The sequence below is a fragment of the Temnothorax americanus genome, unplaced genomic scaffold (genome assembly GCF_048541705.1).
Source record: "Temnothorax americanus isolate GAGA-0224 unplaced genomic scaffold, ASM4854170v1 Scaffold110, whole genome shotgun sequence".
NCBI lineage: Eukaryota > Metazoa > Arthropoda > Insecta > Hymenoptera > Formicidae > Temnothorax > Temnothorax americanus.
In genome coordinates this window covers 82,266-106,555 of record NW_027509243.1, presented here as the reverse complement: position 1 = coordinate 106,555, position 24,290 = coordinate 82,266, and the positions used below count along the sequence as shown (strand labels likewise).

Sequence of the window (24,290 nt, the reverse complement as noted above, 5' to 3'; positions counted from 1 at the left end):
AAGTTGCATGCTATTTAAAATCGCAAATGCAGCTCGAAATCACACTTGTAATGAAGTATTCATTATTTATAAAAGAATGATAAACTGAAAGTTATCTTTACCTCATGTGATTTAAATGCTATGAATGCACATTAATTAGTTTCGATTATTAAATGCTTATTTTTAATTTTACACTTGATTTAATTAATTTATTCGAAATTTGTTCCTTTTTATTTATTTGTGAAAATGTTATAAGTAGTTAAAGCGTCAAACTAAGAAAATAATCTTGAAATCATTATGGAAGTTTTTATTTACAGCGAGATATGGGAAAAATATATGCTTTGCTTTAATATTGTGAACAAAAATTTGTACATGTTTATTATTAATTTAATATTTATTTCCTATACACTTAATTTAATATATTAATTATTATAATTATTTAATATATTTTGTATAGTATATATATATATATATATATATATATATATATATATATATATATAATATTCTGTAAAATTCTGTACAAAGCAAAATTCAAAATTATATTCACGATAAAAATCATGATGCGATATATCGTGATACTGCGATTCTTAAGAAAGATCGCAATCGTGATATACTTACAATTTTGTAAATCGCACGTCTCTAGTTTTAACCGGCTCCACGTATAAATGATCGTACGATGTGACGTTTCTCGTGACGTCACAATCGTCACATACGATACGATGGCGGCCGTAGCCAACTTGAGAGCGTAAAATCTGACATTTTTTAAATATATGTGGTTCGAATAAAATTGAGATTTGTCATTTATTATTGTATCTTTCGTTTCCTCATGATGATTACATTTGCTGCCGGAATTGAAATACTGTAATGTCGCTTTTATTAATAGAAGATCGAAACATCTTCGTTATATTTTGTTCCGGTATTGTGGCAATATTTTCACATATCAAGGCACATCAAGAAGAGTAATCTCGAGCAATCTTTATGGCAGTGTAAGCGGATGATGTACATCGTGTCATTCTTGGAATTGTTCAAGATCTATCAAATATTCACTGCTCGCAAAGTTATCTGCGTTATTTGTGGCTTGTAAGTAAAGTCGTTATTGAAATACAATTAAATACTCGATAGAAATAGTAATCTAAGTTGATTGTACAACTATCGTAGATTTCTAACCTCTTTTACGTTTCGTTGTAATGAATTCCGACAAACCTTTCACCGCGCACTGTTCATTTCACAGATGTGATTATTTCATAATTATTTTCTTTATTCGAGACTACGATAAGTGTGAAGTTATAACAAAATCGAATTGTTCGAACGCACAGTAGTGGGAAAATATTTAAGAATATGCTCTTTATATAAGTTGAAAGCATTTGTTGTTATATTTACAATATTGAAAAAATGTTACAACGAAAAAAGTATTTTTTCGATATTTGATAGTGTCTAACATTATAGTATTCATTATTCTACCAATCAGAATCAGACACATTTAATGTACGTCTAATTTTATTATTTTTTACAATAATTGAAAATATGATTTACACGTAAATTATTTAATAGAATATCATATTGTTGTTTATTCAGAATTGCGGCTATTAGTTTGTCCTTTGCTTTTTTAATTAATGTAAATATATTTTACTTGATATTTGTAAATTTTTGCAACATATTAGATTTTTAATTTAATTTATTGATAAAAGTTATATTTTTTATTATAATTTAATGTAATAATAATTAGTATAAGGACCACGCCTTATCCTTACGGAAATTAGGTTTTGATGAAATTAGCTGAAACTTTGAAAATAAATAGTTTATGTGATGCCAATCAAAAGTCTCAATGGACAAGATTCACAATAATCAACCTTTTAGATGCTATCAGCATTTAAAAGTCAAAATATATAAGATGTTATTTCAGTACTATTGTGGGACGGTGGATTGCAATGTATTATTCTACAGAATCACACAACTTATTCTTTTTGTTAATACAAAAATATGTATTTAAGGTAAATGTGCCAATGCTGGGACATTTAAGACTTGTACACCTTTATTATTTTAGTTTTAAATAAGTATAACGCAAATTAAAATCAAAGATAAAAATATAATACATGAAAAATATTTTTAGCTTTGAGATTCTTTGATTTTAATTCGCGTTATAACTTATTTAAGGACTAAAATAATAAAAATGTTTAGACATAGGTACATGTCCAGGCATTGATACATTTACGTTATGTGAAAAAAATATGTATCTACATGCATGCGTATATATACATGTAAGTGAATTATATATTATAAGATTATAATACATACATATATACATATATATATATACAGGGTGTCAATTTGAAAACTTTCAGTCGAAATATCTCGGGAATTAGTAATGATATCAAAACACATTTTGGAAAGAACGTAGGGGAGCAAAGGGGACATACTTTGATTTAAAAAAATTTGACCTTGGGTGGAGGCGTTATGGTCAAATAAAGGTCAACTTAATTTTTTTAAATTAACACATAATTTTTTAAACATTTACGTTTGTAACTCTTCTCATTAGGAGCTCAACGCGCTATGATCCAAAATCTTCGAAAGTCAAATGACCAAATGCAGGCTCACAGTATTATTGTCTTTGTACATGTTATGAGACACCTTTTGCAGCTGCAGCTTGCGAATCGACAATGTTGAATTCATTGCAAAATGACCTAACACTTCAAGTTGAGTTGCTTTATTCACTAATCTTTGTACGGTTGTTTTTCTTTGCTATTGATCTTGTTTCTTCAAATTTTAATATTAATTGTTGGACGTAGGTGTGACTGACATTTTTTTTTCTATTAAACTGGTAAGTACAGTAAGTTTAAAAAATCATATATCTATTTATAATAATTAAGTTGACCTTTATTTGACCTTGAAACCTCCACCCAAGGTCAATTTTTTTTAAATCAAAGTATGTCCCCTTTGCTCCCCTACGTTCTCTCCAAAATGTGTTTTGATATCATTACTAATTCCCGAGATATTTCGACTGAAAGTTTTCAAATTGACACCCTGTATATACATATACATGCATGTATACATATTTTCTTTACATAAATAAATACATATTTTTGTATTGACAAAAAGAATAAGTTGTGTGATTTTGTAGAATAATACATTGCAATCCACCGTCCCACAATAGTACTGAAATAACACCTTATTTTGATTTTTGAACGCTGATAACGCTTAAATAGTCGATTATTGTGAATCTTGCTCATTGTGACTTTTGGTCAGCATCACATAACTATTTATTTCAAAAGTTTTAGCTAATTTTACCGAAACCCAATTTCTATAAGGATATGGCGGGGTCCTTTATAGGAGCTTAAAGAAAAGTTTCTAAGGAGTAAAATGGCTTAAAAAACGTATACAAAAATTCTTGTATATATATATATATATATATATATATATAATTCTTTAGAAGAATTTCAATATATTACTTACACTTACCCTTTGTATACGTTTTTAAAATTTTTTTTAGATCTTTCCAGTAAATACGTGGGATTGTCACGTCCGACGTTATTTTCTCTACCTTAAAGTATTTTTAAAAAATCTAAAAAAATTCACAAAACATTCTGACGATTTTATAGTCATTTTGATAAACATTATTTATTTAATATTTTAACTTTAATAATTTTTTAATAAGAATAAAAAAAAGATAAATTTTTTAAAAATTTGTAATTTTTTTTATGCAGTATAAAAAATCCTTTTAAGGTTTTTTACTTCAGAGGTCAGTGTTCAAGAAAAAAATAGTACAGATTGATATTTTCAAAAAAGTAGAATTATTTAGGAGGGTCAAAATGGTACTTTTTTAGGTAGGGAAAATCGTTGATTAATGAAAAATTAAAGATAAAATTATATGCAATATGGTATAGGATAGGTAGTCCAACAATGAACTAGTAGTATACTATGAACCATTGCAATTTCATAAATGTAGTGTTGCTAGATTGTGCTTGTTGTCATGCAACGATTCGCATTTGAACCTCTCTTCGGCTTCCCAATCGGCCGGCAAATCGCGCGAAGGACGGCGGTTTGAGGTCACATTTTGTGATTTTTGGGTGACAAACTAAGTTTTTTTTTTCGTAAGTTTTACGTATTTTTTATGTTTTTGTTGTTATATCTATCCTTTTTTTTGTTGTTCCATAACTTTGTGTGTATATTTGGCTTTATAATTCTGTAGGAAACTTACTTCTATTACATTATTTTACCGTATTTTTTGGAAATTATTGTAAAAAATGTTATATAGTCTACAATAAACTATTTTGTTTTTTACTACAGTTATCTGTGTTATAAGTCTTATTAAACTGACTAGTTGCTACAATAAATAATAATCTAAGTGAGAAAAAGTGATTAAAATAATAATTTTGATTGTAAGTTTTAAATAATAAAACATAACATATATAATTTAGTTAGCTTTAATTTAAAGTCATACTATCCTAATTCTTATAATTATCTCTTCCCTAAATAAACATTTTAAAACATAGTAAAACTAAAAGAACACTAACAATTCACTGTATAAAACTGTGGTTTTTTGTTAAAAACGGCTAGGTACACATCCCTGTACGCAATAAACCATTTGACAATTAAAGTAATTTAAATCGACCTGACTGGCAATATATATAGCAATAACGTCTTTCCGATATGAACATTGAAAAACTGTGAGCCAACTTGGTTTGTCGGATTCACACAGCACTTTTTTTCCGATCAATATCGAGACATTTGACATTGTTTAAAAAAAAAATCGAAATTTTAACTAAATTTTAAAAATAACTTATGAGTTATTTTATACAATATGTAGCCAACTAAATTTATGATGAAATATGCAAAATATGCAAAAACACAGATCTCCAACTCAATAATTGAGAGAGATATAAGTTTCTGAAATTTACACGGTTTATTGTTGGACTACTTATTCTACATATATAGCATTTTTAAATAATTTATTATAAATTTATATAATATAATATGTAGAATATGTTTAAAAAAATTTGTCCGCCGAATTTCGGCCACCATCTGAAATTCCATTTTTTGGGAATAACTAAACAACTATTTGTTAAAATTTTTTAAAGGGACGTTGTTTTGACCAAAAACAACATTTATCATGAATAATTGCAACATTGTTACTTACAGAAAAAGAGTTAATTGGGTAATTATGCAGAGATATGGACCATCCATGATGGAAGGTGTGCCTGAAAGAAGGATGCACAGACATGGCGACTGGGCCAAGCAAGTGCTATATTGGATACATTAGATATACTTTATATTTGTGGCCTTTCTATTGGCCATAAATCAATATGTCCTGGTTGGCCCAACACACTCATTAGTTATTAAAGAAAGATGCACAAGAGCACACCTTGTTTTCCTTCCACTTTGCAGACCATGCTTCGATGATCTTGATCTTGACATATATTGTCAAGGTCACCCTTCTGAGTGACCTCACTTTAGAAGGTTTTAGGCGTAGATTATTGTTTATTAAAAAGTTATTGGGCACGGGTACACCGGGACATTTAGGCCGCGGCCTATACCTCAAATTCAACCTAAGAACTGACCTGAAGCTAGTTTCGGCCGCCTATCAAATGTTTACAGCAGGCAGCCTAAATAATTTAGGTCGAATTTGAGGTATAGGCCGCGGCCTAAATTCAGGGTGTAAACTTAGCGCCATTAACAAAAATATTTAATGAATAAAAAGTAATTTTCTGACACCGTATATAGACCATATTTCATATTACATTTTTTACTAAGCATAAGTTGTCCTTGATTACTGCTGATATTTCTTACGAATTTGAAACTCTTCGAAAATAAGCCAATATACGATAGGTTTTCGTACAGATAACCTTCTGTTAAACTATCAGAAAATGAAATTCTATAAATCTCTCGCTTTAACGACAAGATACGACGAATTATTTAGACTATTTGTGCACAAAAAATGTGATTCGTAAAAAAATATGTCCGCGTTGCAAAAATATTATAGAATTGAAAGGTGATTTATTAGTTATTCATTGCACACAGCATTATTATAAACAATTGCAAAAATGTAAACAAAAAAATAATTTGTAATTTTTAAATTTTAAATTTTAAAATAAGGGTCTAAATTTATTAGAAAAATGTTTTGGGATAAAAATTTAAAGGATTACAATTAAAGCTGACAATAGTTTGTATTTTTTGTTAAAGCAGAGAATGTATACTCTGTACGTATTTGTGCTTTCTACTATTCTCTGCTTTAAAAAAGATTATAATTTTAAAATATATGACTGATTAAAGTTGTAAATAACAATTTGCAATAAGAAGAGTTTGCTTTATGTACGAATTTGTTTTGTTAATAACTTTTTAACAAACAATAATCTACGGCTAAAACCTTCTGAAAGTCACTCAGAAAGGTGACCTTGACAACATATGTCAAGGTCAAGGTCATCGGAAAGTGGTCCATATCTCTGCATAATTATCGTCGAGTGTGTACCTGGGTGTGAACGTCCATGCGAGATTTCACTTGCTCGGCATTTAGCGTGTTATCTTTCGAAGCGGCTTTGTGTCCTTGGATTCTCTTTTCTCACCTACTTTTTTGGAGGGGGGAGCCAGACAGGCAGGCTTGCCGGTTCTAAAATTACGAGCAGATGTTGTTCTGGAACGGGCGCCGTAGACCCATGTATACAGCCGGAGGGTTAACATATGTTTAAAGTTTTTGTTTTTATACAAGGTGTTTCCTAAGTAAGTACAAAAAATTGAGAGAAATATTCTGTGGCTTATTTTAAGAAGAAAAGATCCTAGAAATATATGCTTTAAATTGTTTTGTCTTCAAACTACAGGGTGTTAAAGACGCATGCCCTTGCTGGTGGATCTAAAAATGTTTTATCGATATTGGAAAATGGTTCTTGATACCACATGTATACATACCAAAAATTTGAATAAAAAATATCTTTAAATTTTCCAGATTTTCGAAATTTTCATATTTTTTTTACAACTTTGACACCCTGTATTTTAAAAACGAAGCAGTTTGAGGCATATGTTTATAGGACTCTTTCTAAAATAAGCCACGGAATATCCTCTTCAATTTTTGTACTTACTTAGGAATACCTTGTATATTGATATTGAAGAATAAATTAATACTAAACTGTTTGTTACACGCGCGCGCGCATACACACATACACACTCATTCACGAATACACGCGTGCACACACAAACATATACATATGATAGGATATTTTTATGCTAAGAATTTCTAATCTCTAAGAAACTTCTACCTGTCGGTTTTTACTGTTATATTTGAAATGCTAATCAGTTACGTAATATCGGTGCCCGTATGTTCCACATTTTCAACTACGCAAGCAAGAAACGATAAAAATGCATTAAAAAACCGAGATACATGTTTTATTTCTTTATTTCCATGACATATTTGTCATCGCTTGCAAGTAGATAACATTGATAGATAATTGGAAAATTGTATTTTTTAACGTTATTGTATAGTTACATTTCACAGTTTTACATTTTACACAACAGAGTTCTTATAATATTAACTTTAAGTAATAATAGGGTGGAGTTCCGAAATGGTCCACCTCCGATTTTGATGAAACTTTGTAAAAAGCTTTATTTCAGATTAAGATGAAAGCCTTTAAAGGGAATTTTGGAGTCTACTATGACAAAGCTATTTTTTAAGATAAAATGATAAAAAGTGTACAAATTAGAAACTTGCACATTGCTTCCTCATCATTACACATCGCTGCCATTGCTCCTATTTTATTTCGCTCACAAAGCTCTCCTCTATGAGGAAGCTTGTATTTTATTCGATGTATAATTATTAGTATTTATTTGTTTTGGCTTCCTCATAGAGGAAGCTTTATGAGCGAAATAAAATAGGAGCAATGGTAGCGATCTGTAATGATGAGGAACCAATGTGCAAGTTTCTAATTTGCACATTTTTTAATTTGAAATTTAATATTTTTATGAATTGATAGAGCTTAGTAGCCCAAGTGGGGTTTTACAATCGACGCAATGTCAAATTGATGTTGACTTTGAGAGTTCAGGCTACATGGTCCATATTGCCTGAACTCCCATGTAGCCATTGCATATGGACCTTTAATCGCGTATAAAGCTGGGTCTAATCAACCAAATTTTAAAGAGTTATATATGAAATAGGGATAGAAAGGACTGAAGAATATAATAGAATTATAAATAGCCTGATATCTCAAAATTGGCGGAAGTTAGAGCAACCACGGACATTTCTCAAAAAATTCAAAATTTTATAAAGAAAGAATCTTTTTACCGATTATCGCCAAATTCAAAATACCAACTTTCTTTTAATGATACTCTATATAAAATTACATATACAACTTATACATGTAACTTTTTGAGCAGAAATCTGTAACTCCTTCATCGATTTTCGCCAAATTCAAAACAACCTTATTTTATTGATACTCTATAAAATTACATGTACATCTTATACACTTTTTAAGCAGAAATTGGTAATCTCTTCATCGATCCTTGCTAAATTCAACACCAACCTACCTTTAATGATACTCTATAAAAAAAAAATTGAGCTTGATATCTCAAAATTTGCGGAAATTAGAGCAATTACGTAGATTTTTTTAAACAGAAATCGGTAACCCCTTTATTATTAGCAATTTTTATTAATTTTATTATATTCTTCAGTTTTTTTTCTACCATTATTTCATATATAATTTTTTAAAATTTAGTTAATTAGTTTTTGAGTTATAGATATTTCGGTAAATTTGGCTGTTTTTTTTAACAGAAATCGGTAACTCCTTTATTATTAGCAATTTTTATTAATTTTATTATATTCTTTAGTTTTTTCTACCCCTATTTCATATATAATTCTTTAAAATTTAGTTAATCAGTTCTTGAATTATAGAAATTTCGGTAAATTTAGCACACACATACATACATACATACATACGGACATTTTTTATCATTACGATTTTCTAACGTTTTTGAACATAAGGAACACATTGGCATCGAAAACTAAAAGAACAATTTTTTCTTCAGTCTTTTCTACCCCTATTTCATACATAATATTTTAAAATTCGGTTGATTAGACCCCTAGCTTTATATGCGATCAAAGGTCCATGTACGAAGTTTATGAAAACAAAGCTTCCTCTCTGAGGAAGCAAAAGTGTAGGAAGATTTAGTAATTATTCAGAATAGGGCTTTTTCTGAATTTTGATTTTTTTATCTTGGTAAAAATTTTTGTTGTGACTCACTCCGATAGTGATAATATAATCAATCGGGGAACTCAAAGAATATGTAACTTAGAGGAGACTGGGGCTAGTTGGTACACTTTTTTAAAATAATTTTTTTACATTTAACTAATAAATGATTTAAAAAGCGCAAAAGAATTTTTCATTTGCCGCATACTTATACAACACAAAAATAATTTTTTTTAACTGAATAGTATGATTAATTTTGTTGCAACAATAAAAATTATAAGGCGACTACATTTGTAACTATTAGTCACATTATGCATATGTGGGGTAAGTTGTTACAGTATTGGATTAAGTTGTGAAAAATCCAGCTTTCAAAGGAGACGGAGGCGAAGTCGTCACTATTTTTTCGGTGCTGATTTTTAACAACAAAAATAATTTTAGTAAAATGTAGTGTACCGTTGTAAAGAGTGAACCCTTGGCTACAAAATTTATAAGAGCATTTTTGGTCTACGTCACTTTGTTCAACCGGTATAGAGTAAAAACGACAAAGGTGCAAAAATTGAAATGTCACAATTGCCGGGGCGGAGTTGTCACTCCATTCTCGGATTGGATTTTAAATGAAAATACATATTTTTGATCATGAAAAATAATAGGATACATTTTATTAATGGTTTTTTAATAGAAAAATGGAAACATTTATTAATTGAAAACACGATGGCGGAAAATAATTACAAGAAAAGCACGCACTTGTGTGCTCTATGCTCGCACGAAATGCACTGTTTCTCGTCAGCTCTGTTCTTTGTCATGTCTAAGCACACGCAGCACATATTATCCAAGTCCTCGTCGGAATCCGACCACAGCTGCATCCTTGACTTTGATTTTTGAAGCTTTCATGATATCGTACGGCCACGTCATCCAAGTGTGCTATTTCATCATTATTCTTCTTTACTCAGTCGTTCAACGTAGTTCTCGGGACTCTAAATTGTTTTACGGCTACTTTTGTCTTAATTTTATCTTTTTGATTATTTTTATTTTTTTCTACCGCAAGAACTGTCTTCCTGAGTTGCTTTTCGACGGGAGTCGTTTTGTGATGGTACCCAGACAGCACCATGTCCAAAATCGAGACAAGACGTCTTTTAGCCATCTTTTAGTAAGACGTCTAAAAGATTTCTAAAAGACGTCTATTAGACGTCTTGTGTCCCACTTTTGGACAAGTGTGCTGTATGGGTATGTGCGTACCATTTTTTTGCAATTGAGAAATACAATGACGCATTTGCAACCAAAAATAGAGGAAACCACTGGGATAAAGTCGTCACAGTGACGAGTCCGCCCCGGTGACTTGGTGACGACTTCGCCCCAGACACAGATTTTAAGTTTGATTGCTCATAAAATATTAGAAACCAACGAAAATAAAAAAAAACTTTACTGGATTTGTGTTCAGCATGCATTACTCTTCAGAATCACTTATCTCGAGATTCGGAGAGAAAATGATATTTAAAATATTAAAAATTTTCGACGCGCAAAAAATTTCACTTTTGACCTCCAAAAACACGTTTGCCTTAATAAAAATCACAACATGGCGCATAATCTCACCAAACTCCGTTGGTCACATGGGCACCATAAGTAGCGTTTACTATATTAATAGCGAGCACACAACATACAGGTTTCGAGATAACTGTAGTAACGATTCCGCCCCGTCCCAGTGACGATTTTACCCCGGTCTCTCTCTCTCTCTCTCTCTCTCTCTCTCTCTCTCTCTCTCTCTCTCTCTCTCTCTCTCTCTCACCCCTATAATATATTTAATAAAGAAAAATAACAACATGTAATAACATATATTATATTTACATATTGTTGAGTGCAAAATTACAATACAGATATAATGTAACTGATATGTTCTGTATTGACACATAATAAGTTTTGATACATAATAAGAGACGTTAACGGTGAAATATTACAAATATTAAGATTAAAGTATCTGTCGCTGTTGTGCCGAGGCTGTCCCATACAGCACAAAATGTTTTCAAAAAATATTTCTGAATATTTCTATAAAAATATTGCAAGAAATATTTTAAAATGGTTATAGGAGTATTTTAAAAAAGTTAAAAAACCTTTTGTGATAACATTTTTAGAAATATATTAAGAATCTTTTAAAAATATTTATAAAAATGTTTTTCTTTATCACCCAGACAATATTTTTTTAAATATTTGAAATATATTTTTGAAATATTAATTTAAATCTACGTTTATATTTACGCTTTTTAAAACATGAAATTTTATATATACTTTTCATTATACCAATTATTCTCTGCTTTAATGCGACGCATATTTGTGAATATCTATGTTCAGCACAAATAGGCTTTTAGCTTGTTTGTGATAAAAAAAAATAGGTTAGGATAACTCCGATATCGTCGCAGAAGTTAGAAAAAATAGAAGGAAAAAGATATTTGCTCGCAATTACTCTGTTATGTGCCTTTATGCCATATTAGTATTGTGTTGTAATTTTAGTTCTTTACTGTTAATATTAACGAAAGTGTGTTGAATCGATTTCTCAATGTAGTAAATAACGCGATCATATATTACGACCTACGTAAAATGATTACTGTAGAAAATGTAAAAGGTTTAATGGTTATTTCATGATACATAAGTGTAGAGGGATAGTAAAGGATGGAATACAGCAAAATACAAATGCATAGCTCTTATATTCTTTGTTTAGTTTGATATCTTGTATATCCCACCTATTTGGGATATACGGCATTTTTAGGGTGCGAGATTTATGCTATAGTACATAGTCCAGTCAAATTAGACATTTGAGCTCGGAAGTGAAGCGGTATCAATGAAACCTTTTTAGGGTTGTTGGGGGGATGTAGAAGAGCTTATTTCTGAGTTGTCGGGCTAATCGGACCGATGGGTTTTTAAGGAGGGAAGGGGGAATGAAAAATTTCGTTTTTTTGCAATAACTCGGCGAATTTTGACCGTACATGATTTAATAACCCCTCATTTTGTAGCTCTTTTAAAGCCCTACAATTTATTTCCTGAAGACCCTAACTTAAAATCAATATTTGTCGAGTTCTAGCGAGTCCCGAGCGCACTCGACTCGACATGCGACGCGCCGTCGCATGGCCGATCGTCATCGCGGCGGCGCGTCGCCGCCGGCAACGATCGACCACGCGTTAAAAGCGCGACTTCCAAAGGTTTCCCCTGGGCTCAATTTTTAACGAATCTGAACGACTGACCTCTCGTTTTGTAGGTCTCTTTAAGCCCTACAACATTGTCAGTGGCGGCACATTTCTATCTATTAATGGAAACGAGATAAACGCAAAAAACCGCGACAAAATACATTTTTTCCTACTTTCACCGGCTAGAACTCGACAAATATTGATTTTAAGTTAGGGTCTTCAGGAAATGAATTGTAGGGCTTTAAAAGAGCTCCAAAATGAAAGGTTAGTAAATCATGTACGGTCAAAATTTGCCGAGTTATTGCAAAAAAACGAAATTTTTTATTCCCCCTCTCCTCCTTAAAAACCCATCGGTCCGATTAACCTGACAACTCAGAAATAAGCTCTTCTACATCTCCCCAACAACCCTAAAAAGGTTTCATTGATACCGCTTCACTTCCGAGCAAAAGCCTTTTTTTTTGTCTAATTTGACTGGACTAACAGACAATCTGTAAAAATCGAAATCTCCTATGCGTTCTTTCTTTTTTTTTTTTTGATCATATAACAATAATCTTTAATGCATCTCTCTTTCTCTTTCTCTATTGTTCTTCTATTTTCTTTTTAAAATTTTTTAGTTTTATAATTTGTTGATCATTCTTACACCTTAATAAACTTTTTACGCACATTTTATAACTTATTATAGCATTTTATTGTCTTATTTATAAACATTATTTGTAATTTTTTATAAGGCGTACATTTCACCTATAAAAATGCCATATCCCACCCCTATGTGATATATGTATATAGCAAAAGTGCAAGGGTTTTTAAAATTTTTTTTTTAATTTGGTATAATTCATTTGCCTCAAAATAGTAAATAGTACTCGATAAATTAAGTTTTCCTTAGTTGCGGTGTATATGTTATAGTCAAAGCCCGAAACGCGGGCATTCCTAGGATTGACTAGTCAATCCTGGGGAACGACCAAGCGTCTTGGTCAAAGCCCGAAATAAGTTTTGCGTTTCGGCTTTTGATGACTAGTCAATCCTAGGAATAACTAATACGGCTGGTCAAAGTTAGAAACTAACAAAAATCACTTCGGACTTTAACTAGTCAATCCTAGGAATAACTAATACGGCTGGTCAAAGTTAGAAACTAAAGAAAAATCACTTCGAACTTTGACCAGTCAATCCTAGGTGTGGTTTAATTCGGACTGTGTGACTGTTAAAATAAAATCAAGACAAATAAAATCAAAATTTTTTTTACTAAATTAAGTGTCTTATTGTCAACATAATGTAGCTTTTTATTTACGTTGTAAAGCAAAATTATAAAGTACATGCATGGGGGGGGGGGAGTGCAGGGGAGAAAAGTTTTCCTGTTCTGTTGGATGAGGTAATATTTTATTTAAAAGATACAAACAAAAAAAAGTTTCAGAGTATTTATGCTTTCTATTATTTTCTGCTTTAACAAAGATTATAATTTTAAAATATATGATTGAATAAAGTTCTAAATAACATACGTTCTAATAATAAGAAGCAAAATATATATTCATAAATTATTATTTTTTTACTTACCAACATCGTGATATTTTAAGTATCTATTAATTATAAACAAACGGAACATGAGCGACAATTTTCCTTCTGAGAATCTCTTTTTGATACTACTTACTTTAAATTACAGATTATTAAAAAAAAAAAATGTATTATTATATTATTTTAAAGTACTCTTCAAACCATTCAACTTTTGTTTAAAATTTTTTTTCTGTTTCTTATAGTTTCGGAAATATTCAGCCCAAAAGAGAAAAGTCGATTTTTTTTAAAGGGGTGTTTCAGCCCCTAAACATGCGTATGGACACGTATAAAAAAAATAGGTTTTTCTTATTTTTGTCGAGAAAACAATATTTTAAAAGCTCATCAAAATCGGAGGAGGACACTTCCGTACTTTTTCTCATTAGCCGGATTAATGAACTGTATCAAATACATTCTAGACATATTATTTCAATGTTTATGGTATAATCCATTATTGCCGTCACCGCGGGAAGGCCTGAACGCAGAGAAATCGGATCAGATCAGTGGTACATGGTCATAATATGGTCATAATAGCGAACTTTGAACAGCTCTAGCATTCAGAGGATTCGTTATAAAGTTGTTTTCATGAAACTTTTTAATTATTTTTTTAATGCCCTACAATTCTAACCATCCCTAACAGCACGATATATTGCAGCAATCTTGCAGCAATATTGCCACATTGCACTTGCAGCGTAAAATTGCAGCAACATTGCAGCAATATTGAAATACAATATTGTGGCAATCTTGCAGTAATATTGCTGCAAGGTGGCACTGCAACATATTAAAAGACATATATATATATATATATATATATATATATATATATATATATATACATATACGTACGTATATTATATATTATATATACCAATTTAGTAGAATCCATTTACGTACTGCTTCTATGTACATATAATAGATATGTCAATATTAAAAATTTGTGCAGCTATGTCTGATTGCTGTTCACTAGAGGCCCAATTTTTCATATGAAACTAGGCATAGTCTTTTCAAAGAAATCGGAGAAGATGCCGTTATTCTACATATTTACCTAAAGTTTTATTGAATTAGCAAATTAGCAATTAAGCACGAAAAATTACTAATTACGTAAAAATTAATAATATTTAAGGCTATTTTACAATTGCGTAAGAGTAAGGAGTAAGAGTAAGAGTAACAAATTGATCAATCACAGTCGATTATTTTCCTCAAATTCTCACTGTGATTGGTCAATTTCTTACTCTTACTCTTACTCCTTACTCTTACGCAATTGTAGAATATGCTTTAGGTAGAAGTGAATTACGCATTACTTAAAAAATTGGTAATTTATCAGAGAAAAATATCTAGTTACGTGAAAATTATTATTTAATTAAAAATGAATTAATTTCCTTTTGCATTGGTAATTAGCAAATTATAGTATCTAGAAATAAATTCTTTATTAAAATAATTAATAGTTTGTCGAAAATAAATAACTACTTATTTGAAAATTAATAATTAGTGAAAAATAATTACTAATTTTTTTAGTAATGAATAATTAATCTCTTAAATTATATATTACATTCATTTTACGGCTGTTTATTAACTGTCAAGGGAAAGGGGTAGACCTAACCTGAACTCGGAGTATTTTCGAAGTGTGCTGAAGTGATCTGAAGTGTTATTTTATGCAAATACCTTATTTTTATTTGGAAATGCCATGCAAGAATTCTCAACGTGTCAAATCTCAACGTTTCTCGCTTCTGACGTCACATCTCACGAAATGTCGGCAATTTTTAATAAGGAATAGCGCTATGTAGTTAGTGACTGGTCTTTAAGAAACATCCTATATATGTAATTATTTTATTCTCAGATATTATATTAAATATTTATGCACTGTTATATATATATATATATATATATATATATATATATATATATATATATATACAATTACTCTCTTGATCAATTACTCTCTTCAATACGGTATACTTCTTCATAACGGGTCAACTCGAAAAAAATATATTCTCGATGCATTTTCTTTTTATGCCTCGTAAGTTAGTGTGTGTCCGTTGATATATACATGCATACACATGTGAAATGGGGAGTGAGAAAAAGAGATAAAATGACATTGCATAAAAAAAACTTCGTAGAATCATACGATATCTCGTGATATCGCGTGGAAACGGGACGATTACATATTGCTGTAGTGTCACATTGAACGTTCAGTTAACTGCCGCAAGTGACGGTAAGAACTGTGACATCCACGTTAATTCAAACATTTTTAAAGGTTTGTGAACATTAATATTCATTCATCCTAAAAATTTTAATACCAAAAAACACTGACAATAATGTTATATAAATAAATGATACTATATGAAAATAACAAAACCACACTGTTCGAAAGTTTTGTGTAAATTGATGTGCTCTGAAATCTTGTTAATAACTATTTCTTATCAGTTTATAATATAAACTTTTTATATCTAAATTTTGTCTATATTTTTTAACCAATTTAATATTGTATTTTTTTATTTTTACAAACTGCAAAAATATTTATTTATATGAAAAAAACTATTAATCTCATCAGTAATTAATTATGTGATATAGTTAAAATAACGAACGATTAAATTAATATGATTGAAATACTGTTTATAAACTATTTTTTTATAATTGTTCCTAAAAGCTCATATTATTTTAGAAAAAAATTTGAGTTATAAATAATAATTTTATCAATAATTAACTCATCGTAAAAGAGATGAATCGTTTCCTAGCAAAACGAATATAAAAATAGCACAGCAAAATAGAATGAATAATGTTATTCCAAAAATCCGATTTATTTATTGATTTGTTGACAGAATTTTCTAAACAATGGCAGCGAAGGCAATTCGAGAAGTAACTGGGAAGGATTTGATCAATCGTAAGCTTCCTGTTGGAACAAAGGCAGCAAAATGTAGATTTGTACTTATTACGGAAAACATAAACTGGATCGATATCGTCAACGAACATCCGTGGGTCAAAACAGAAAGATTAGTTGTTAAACCGGATCAATTAATCAAGCGACGAGGAAAACTCGGATTAATTAAAGTAAATGCAGATTTAAGTACAGTACAAAAATGGATTGACCAGCACATGAACAAAGAGCAACGCATTGGCAAGACAGTCGGAAAATTAAAAACATTTATAATTGAACCGTTTATACCGCACAAATCGGTAAGGTTTGCTTTATTATTTTTTTATATACAATGCGTCCAAAAAGTTCTAAAACTACCTTATTAAAACAATAGTTCGAGTAAAAGATTTTACTTTATTTATAATTCAACATAATCATTTTATCTATCGATATAGTGTAATACAATATTCAACAATGATCGCTATATAAAAATGATTTGACACACAGAGGTGCTAAATTTCCTTCGTTAAAAATCTTTTAATGTCTTTTTGTCATTGTCAAAAAGTGATCTTCTAAGTGATTATTGATGTTTGTTGGAAAATAGAAGTCTAATAATTATTATTATAATAACGAATTAAATGAAAAGAAAGAATAATGCAATATAGTCATTAGTTGATAAGTATATTTAACAGCTGAAAAAAATATGTATGAGCACATATAGAGTAGTAAAAAAATCACTGGAGTTTGTCAATTTTGGTCGAATAATACAATTAAAGAGAAAAAGCTGCATTACTTTTAAATATTTACCATTTGATTTTGCGGTTAGGTATTTGATATAACTAACCCTTTCCAATCAAAAAACCCAATCGATATTCTTTTAACCTTTGACTTTATCTATCGCACTTTCGATGGCCATAGCTTGTTTGGACACTTTTATCGTTTCAGTAGCTGATTAAGTTTAATGTAAAACTTTAACAGCACGATTCATTTCTCAATCAATGACAAGCAACAAAAATTTTTCAATTTCTATTATGTATATATATTAGCAGCTCAGACTATATTAATGGATCGTGCAAATTGGATACAAAGGTTGGCAGTTATAGTAGCAAAAATTTTAAATAAATTTCGATTAAGTGTAATGCTCGTAGTATTTTCATAATATAGAATCAGTTTTAGAACTTTGTTAGACACATAGCGTTTTACAGGTGTCGATTTTTAGAAGTTGAGAAATTATGCTTAAGATGTGTGACAGTACATGATTATTATGAATTAAATACATATAATATATAATATATCTTTATATTTATGTTATAGGAGGAGGAAGCTTATGTCTGTATCTATTCTCATCGTACAGCTGATACAATATTATTTCATCATCAAGGTGGTATCGATATCGGAGATGTCGATGCTAAAGCTTTGAAATTAGATATACCGGTTGGTGGCGAGATGCCTGATCGATCTACATTGATTGATAGACTTTTGATTAATGTGATGGACGATAAAAAAATGTAATGATGTTAAATCATCTTAAATGATATTATAAATGTTATAGCTTTTAGTTTCTACTCTTTTTTTTTTATTTTAGGGTCATTGCTGAATTTATAGAATCTCTTTATAAGCTCTACGTTCATTTATATTTCACGTACTTGGAAATCAATCCATTAGTGATAACGGATACCGCAATTTATGTTCTCGACCTCGCAGCCAAATTAGATACTACGGCGGATTTCATATGTAAACCAGATTGGGGAGAGATCGATTATCCACCGCCATTTGGACGAGATGCTTATCCGGAGGAAGCCTATATAGCTGATTTGGATGCTAAATCTGGCGCCAGTTTAAAGCTGACGATTCTTAATCCAGACGGTCGTATATGGACTATGGTTGCTGGCGGTGGTTGGTAGACGCGGTCATATATAAAATAACTTGCATTTACTCTTTTACAATTTCGTTTTTTCACATCAAACAATTTCTTTGTTTTGTACTCGAATACCATATTGAATTGATTTTTATAGGTGCATCAGTGATATATTCAGATACAATTTGCGACTTGGGAGCAGCTGGTGAATTGGCCAATTATGGTGAATACTCTGGCGCTCCTAGTGAACAACAAACTTACGAATATGCAAAAACTATATTGAGTTTGATGACAAAAGCAAAGCGTTCTGATGGGAAAGTACTTATTATAGGAGGAGGAATTGCCAATTTTACAAATGTAGCTGCGACATTTAAAGGCATTGTTAAAGCTCTTCAAGAATATCAATCTAAGCTAGTGGAATATAATATAAGAATTTTTGTAAGAAGAGCTGGACCTAATTATCAAGAGGGCTTAAGGTAAAGGAGGAAAATTTCTTACTTTTATTAATATTTGTGTATGTATTTTTAAAATAATATTATTTTTTAATAGGATTATACGGGAAGTTGGTAGACGTTTAGGAATTCCCGTTCATGTATTTGGTCCCGAGACACATATGACAGCTATATGTGCTATGGCACTAGGAACGAAACCAATTCCTGATCCAGAAGCTCAAGAATTTTCAACCGCGAATTTTCTCTTACCTTCCGGACAAGATGTCGGACCACCGTGCACACCGTCCAAGAATAACGTACATTCGTTATCGGAGCAGTCTAATTTGAAAACTACAGATGCAGTAGATTCAAGTAACGACGGTAGACAACTTTTCAGCAATAAAACGAGATCTATTATTTGGGGTATGCAAACAAGAGCGGTTCAGAGTATGCTGGATTTTGATTTTGTTTGTCGAAGATCCGAACCATCCGTCGCTGCTATTGTTTATCCTTTCACTGGTGATCACAAACAAAAGTTTTACTGGGGTCATAAAGAAGTGAGTTTCAAATAAAGAAGAAAGTCAAAAACATCTTGGTGATATTAAAAATCATATTTGTAAATTTTAGCATATTATAATAATTAAATATTGGTAATATTATCACCAAGTTATTATCAAAATAAATATTAGTTTTATTTCTTGTAAATAGGTTCTTATTCCTGTTTATAAACAAATGAAAGATGCTATGGCTAAACATAAGGACGCAGACGTAATGATTACGTTTGCCTCTCTAAGATCTGCTTACGAAAGCACCATGGAAACGCTACAATTTCCGCAAATCAGAACGATTGCCATAATTGCGGAAGGTATACCTGAAAATATGACTAGAAAATTGATTCTATCGGCGCAACTGAGGAATGTGACTATAATTGGACCGGCAACTGTGGGAGGTGTAAAGCCAGGTTGTTTTAAAATCGGTAATACCGGCGGAATGATGGATAATATTTTGCACAGCAAATTATATAGACCTGGCAGGTAATATAATTTGGATTTTTAAATGTAATGGGACAGTTAACAAAATCAATCGGCTGATCAACGATAACATTATTTTCAGTGTCGCTTACGTTTCTCGTTCCGGTGGCATGTCAAACGAATTAAATAATATAATCTCCAAAGCTTCTAACGGCGTATTAGAGGGTGTTGCCATCGGTGGAGATCGTTATCCAGGAACTACTTTTATGGATCACATAATGCGTTATCAAAAAAATTCCGATGCGAAACTAATTGTATTGCTCGGAGAAGTCGGTGGTGTCGAAGAATATGAAGTATGCGAAGCATTAAAAACAGACAGAATAACAAAGCCATTGATAGCTTGGTGCATTGGTACCTGCGCCAGTATGTTCAATTCTGAGGTGCAATTTGGTCATGCTGGCTCGATCGCAAACTCCAATCTTGAAACGGCTTCTGCGAAAAATGCAGCATTGAAGGCTGCTGGTGCATATGTCCCAAACAGTTTCGATAATCTTGGTGATCTTATACAAAATGTTTATGAACAATTGGTAAAGGATGGCACAATAGTGCCGGAACCCGAAGTTCCTGTGCCAACAGTACCAATGGATTATGGATGGGCCAGAGTGAGTTTTGTTTATCTATTGATATGCTGTAGCCTATTTTCACTATTAAGAAGGAAAATCGTAAAAGTGATATAAAAGTAATATATATTGTAAATTACATGTCAGCAAAATATAACACAATTGAATATCTTTTTAACAAAAATAGATAAAAAAAAACGCAAAACATTTTTGCTCGAAATTATTTAATCTTAATATAATATAATTCATTTGTACATTGTATAAAATAATCACATTATATACTTGACTATATAGACGTATACATGCGCACCCACTTATATGCGCTTGTGTGGGCACGCGCGCGCTTATATGTACAAATACATATATGTATAAGTGTGCGTGCTGCGTGCAACAAAATAAGCGTTGACTTATTTTTGCATGTAATTGCTATTTATTAACATAATTGGAGACTGAATTATAATATTTTATATTGTACAAACAGGAACTTGGCTTAATACGTAAACCTGCATCATTTATGACATCAATTTGTGATGAACGTGGGCAGGAATTATTATATGCAGGTATGCCTGTAACTGAGGTTCTGAAGCAAAATGTGGGTATCGGTGGCGTTGTCTCACTTTTGTGGTTTCAACGTTGCTTACCTCTAACTTATTGTAAATTTCTTGAAATGTCGCTGATGCTCACGGCTGATCACGGCCCGGCTGTTTCCGGAGCTCACAATACTATCGTCTGCGCACGTGCTGGAAAAGACTTGGTTAGCTCTCTCGTTTCAGGACTTCTGACAATTGTAAGCAAAAAATTAAGTAGCAAACAATATGTTTTTTCAATACTTCAATTATCCATTAATCCGCAGGGAGACCGTTTCGGTGGTGCCTTAGATGGTGCAGCTCGTATGTTTTCCGAGGCATACGATACCGGTTTACATCCGCAAGAATTTGTAAATAATACACGTAAGAAGGGCGAACTGATCATGGGTATTGGCCATCGTGTTAAGTCAATCAACAATCCAGATATGCGTGTAAAACTTATCAAGGAATTTGTGTTGGAGAATTTTCCGGCAAAACCTTTGGTCGAATATGCTTTAGAAGTTGAAAAAATAACGACCAGCAAAAAGCCTAATTTAATTCTTAATGTGGATGGTATTATTGCTTGTTCTTTCGTCGATATGCTGCGAAACAGTGGTAGTTTTACGAGAGAAGAGGCGCAAGAATATATTGAAATAGGTGCCATAAATAGTTTGTTCGTTCTCGGTCGAAGTATAGGATTCATCGGTATGGTTATACGTATATAAATTTATGTGTCTTAACATGCATTTTATTGTACACATTACGTAAGGAAACAGTATAAGTATAATCAATTAATTCAACGAACTTTTTTTCCTTTTAGGTCATTACATGGATCAGAAAAGGTTAAAGCAGGGTCTTTACCGCCATCCGTGGGATGATATTTCTTATGTACTACCTGAACAATATAATTAAATCATTAAATAATGCATAATGATATAATATATAACGCTTAATGCCTCATCGTTAATCGCTCATACTACGTTTACGCGAGCGTTACTGCTGTAGTAAACTTACGATATATCACTCGTTTACGCGGAATAAATTATCGTAAGTTACTACAAAATCCCGTTTACGCGAACGAATTATCGTAAGTTACTACAGAAGTAACGCTCGCGTAAACGTAGTATCAGTCCAAAGACCGTCTTAAAACTAATTACGAGAGAAAAGCATTAATTGTTAATCTGGATCATTGGCATTGATTAATTATCAATTGAAAATGATATATGTAAGATTAGACTGTGGATCACATTATGCGATAAAAACACTATATCCTTATTTTTAAAAACAAATTGTTAATTTTATTTTGTGACATTGATTAATCACTCATAATTAGACAATTTTAAGATGCACATTTACTACGTTTACGCGAGCGTTACTTCTGTAGTAACTTACGATAATTTATTCGCGTAAACGGGATTTTGTAGTAACTTACGATAATTTACTCCGCGTAAATGAGTGATATATCGTAAGTTACTACAGAAGTAACGCTCGCGTAAACGTAGTAATTGTGAAAAGATATTATATGGCAATATAATTACATAATTATAGCTTTATAATTCAATATAAACGAATAAATTCTTTAAAATGTTTGTCAAACACATTCCATTAATGTGCATTTTTGTTCGAGTAGATACTAGACGGTGAAATTGGAGTGTTCAACGACTTATACTACGTTTACGCGAGCGTTACTTCTGTAGTAACTTACGATAATTTACTCGTTTACGCGGAGTAAATTATCGTAAGTTACTACAAAATCCCGTTTACGCAAAGGAAAATCCCGTTTACGCGAAGGAATTATCGTAAGTTACTACAGAAGTAACGCTCGCGTAAACGTAGTATTGTTCTAACTAATACTACGTTTACGCGAGCGTTACTTCTGTAGTAACTTACGATAATTCGTTCGCGTAAACGGGATTTTCCTTCGCGTAAACAGGATTTTGTAGTAACCTACGATAATTTACTCCGCGTAAACGAGTAATATCGTAAGTTACTACAGAAGTAACGCTCGCGTAAACGTAGTATAACAATTTTAATCGCAACTATTTTAAGTAGAAACATTATTGTACTGGTTATTATTATTGTTAGTTATATAATTATTATAATTAGTTATAATAATAATTATATATACTACTAATCATGCACAATTCTAATTATATGGATTATAAAGAAAGTAGTAAATATATATTTATGAATGCTGCTTAAGGTTTTATTTAATATTTCTCTATTACATATTTTACACATTTCGCAACGTGTATAGATATTGAAACAGTATGAATAAAAGAATATTAAAAAAGTAAATCAGAATTTAAATAATCGATTACATAAAAATAGTAAATTTTTGTAAAATATCGAATGTTTGGTACTGCTTTGTAAATAGTTAGTAATCATTATAGTTGATAAGTTCGTCTGGTACCTACATTGTCGCGCGAAACGTCGGCAGATCGCGATCGATAGCTTCGATTGATATATGCCTACGCGTGACTCACCAATCAGTACCTGCTATCGCTCATCCGCCGACGGTAGCGATAACGAGGAGCCTGATAGAACGAGTCCTGATAGACGAGTCCTCGGAGCCACAAGTCCAAAACTCATCTTTTGAGAATACAATTGAGACGGCACTCACACACAACGACCCGGCACCCCAGGTAGCAAACACAAGTCATTTTGACGTCAAATTTAGGTCCTTTACTGACCATTCCTGACGTCACTAACTGGCGGCATAATGACGTTAAAATGACGGTCTAATGTCACAGACAATTGACGTCATCGCGGATACGTTATTTTGACGTCATTTTCTGACGTCTTATTGACGGTAAAAATAGGTCCATTGTATATACAACATACCGGTTTCTAGAAATGTTTTTTATGAAATTAAAATTTTAAAATGTCTACTTGATAAACGTTTATAAAAAAATGTTCTTTTTCTTTATCTAAGAAAAAAAGCTTTTTTAACTGTTTTGTTGATATGCCATGTGCGTATAGCCGCTCTTAAGGCGGTCACCCATCTTAGTATAGTACCGCGCCCGAGTCGCTTGACTTCGATGATCCAAGTGGACAGTGACGATCTTCTCAAGGCCTTCACACATAAAATCGCGTAAGGACGTAAAACGTAAGTGTAAGAAAATCGAC

General features: G+C 31.5%; 1 protein-coding gene across 2 annotated transcripts; it reads left to right on the top strand.

Annotated features, from left to right (window-relative positions):
* The first annotated feature begins 914 nt into the window (after positions 1–914).
* Atpcl (ATP-citrate synthase) lies at positions 915–23,358 on the top strand. 2 transcript variants are annotated; one of them, XM_077426422.1, is made up of 11 exons: positions 915–1,062; positions 16,681–17,035; positions 18,030–18,223; positions 18,301–18,611; positions 18,731–19,049; positions 19,123–19,561; positions 19,713–20,038; positions 20,118–20,637; positions 21,077–21,382; positions 21,449–21,866; positions 21,982–23,358. In XM_077426422.1, the coding sequence occupies exons 2-11, from the start codon at positions 16,694–16,696 to the stop codon at positions 22,071–22,073; spliced, it is 3,267 nt and encodes a 1,088-aa protein (XP_077282548.1). In that variant the 5' UTR covers positions 915–1,062; positions 16,681–16,693; the 3' UTR covers positions 22,074–23,358. The 2 variants fall into 2 exon arrangements, with proteins under 2 accessions (XP_077282548.1, XP_077282549.1); XM_077426423.1 differs by lacking the exon at positions 915–1,062 and adding an exon at positions 15,963–16,115.
* Positions 23,359–24,290: the final 932 nt, after the last annotated feature.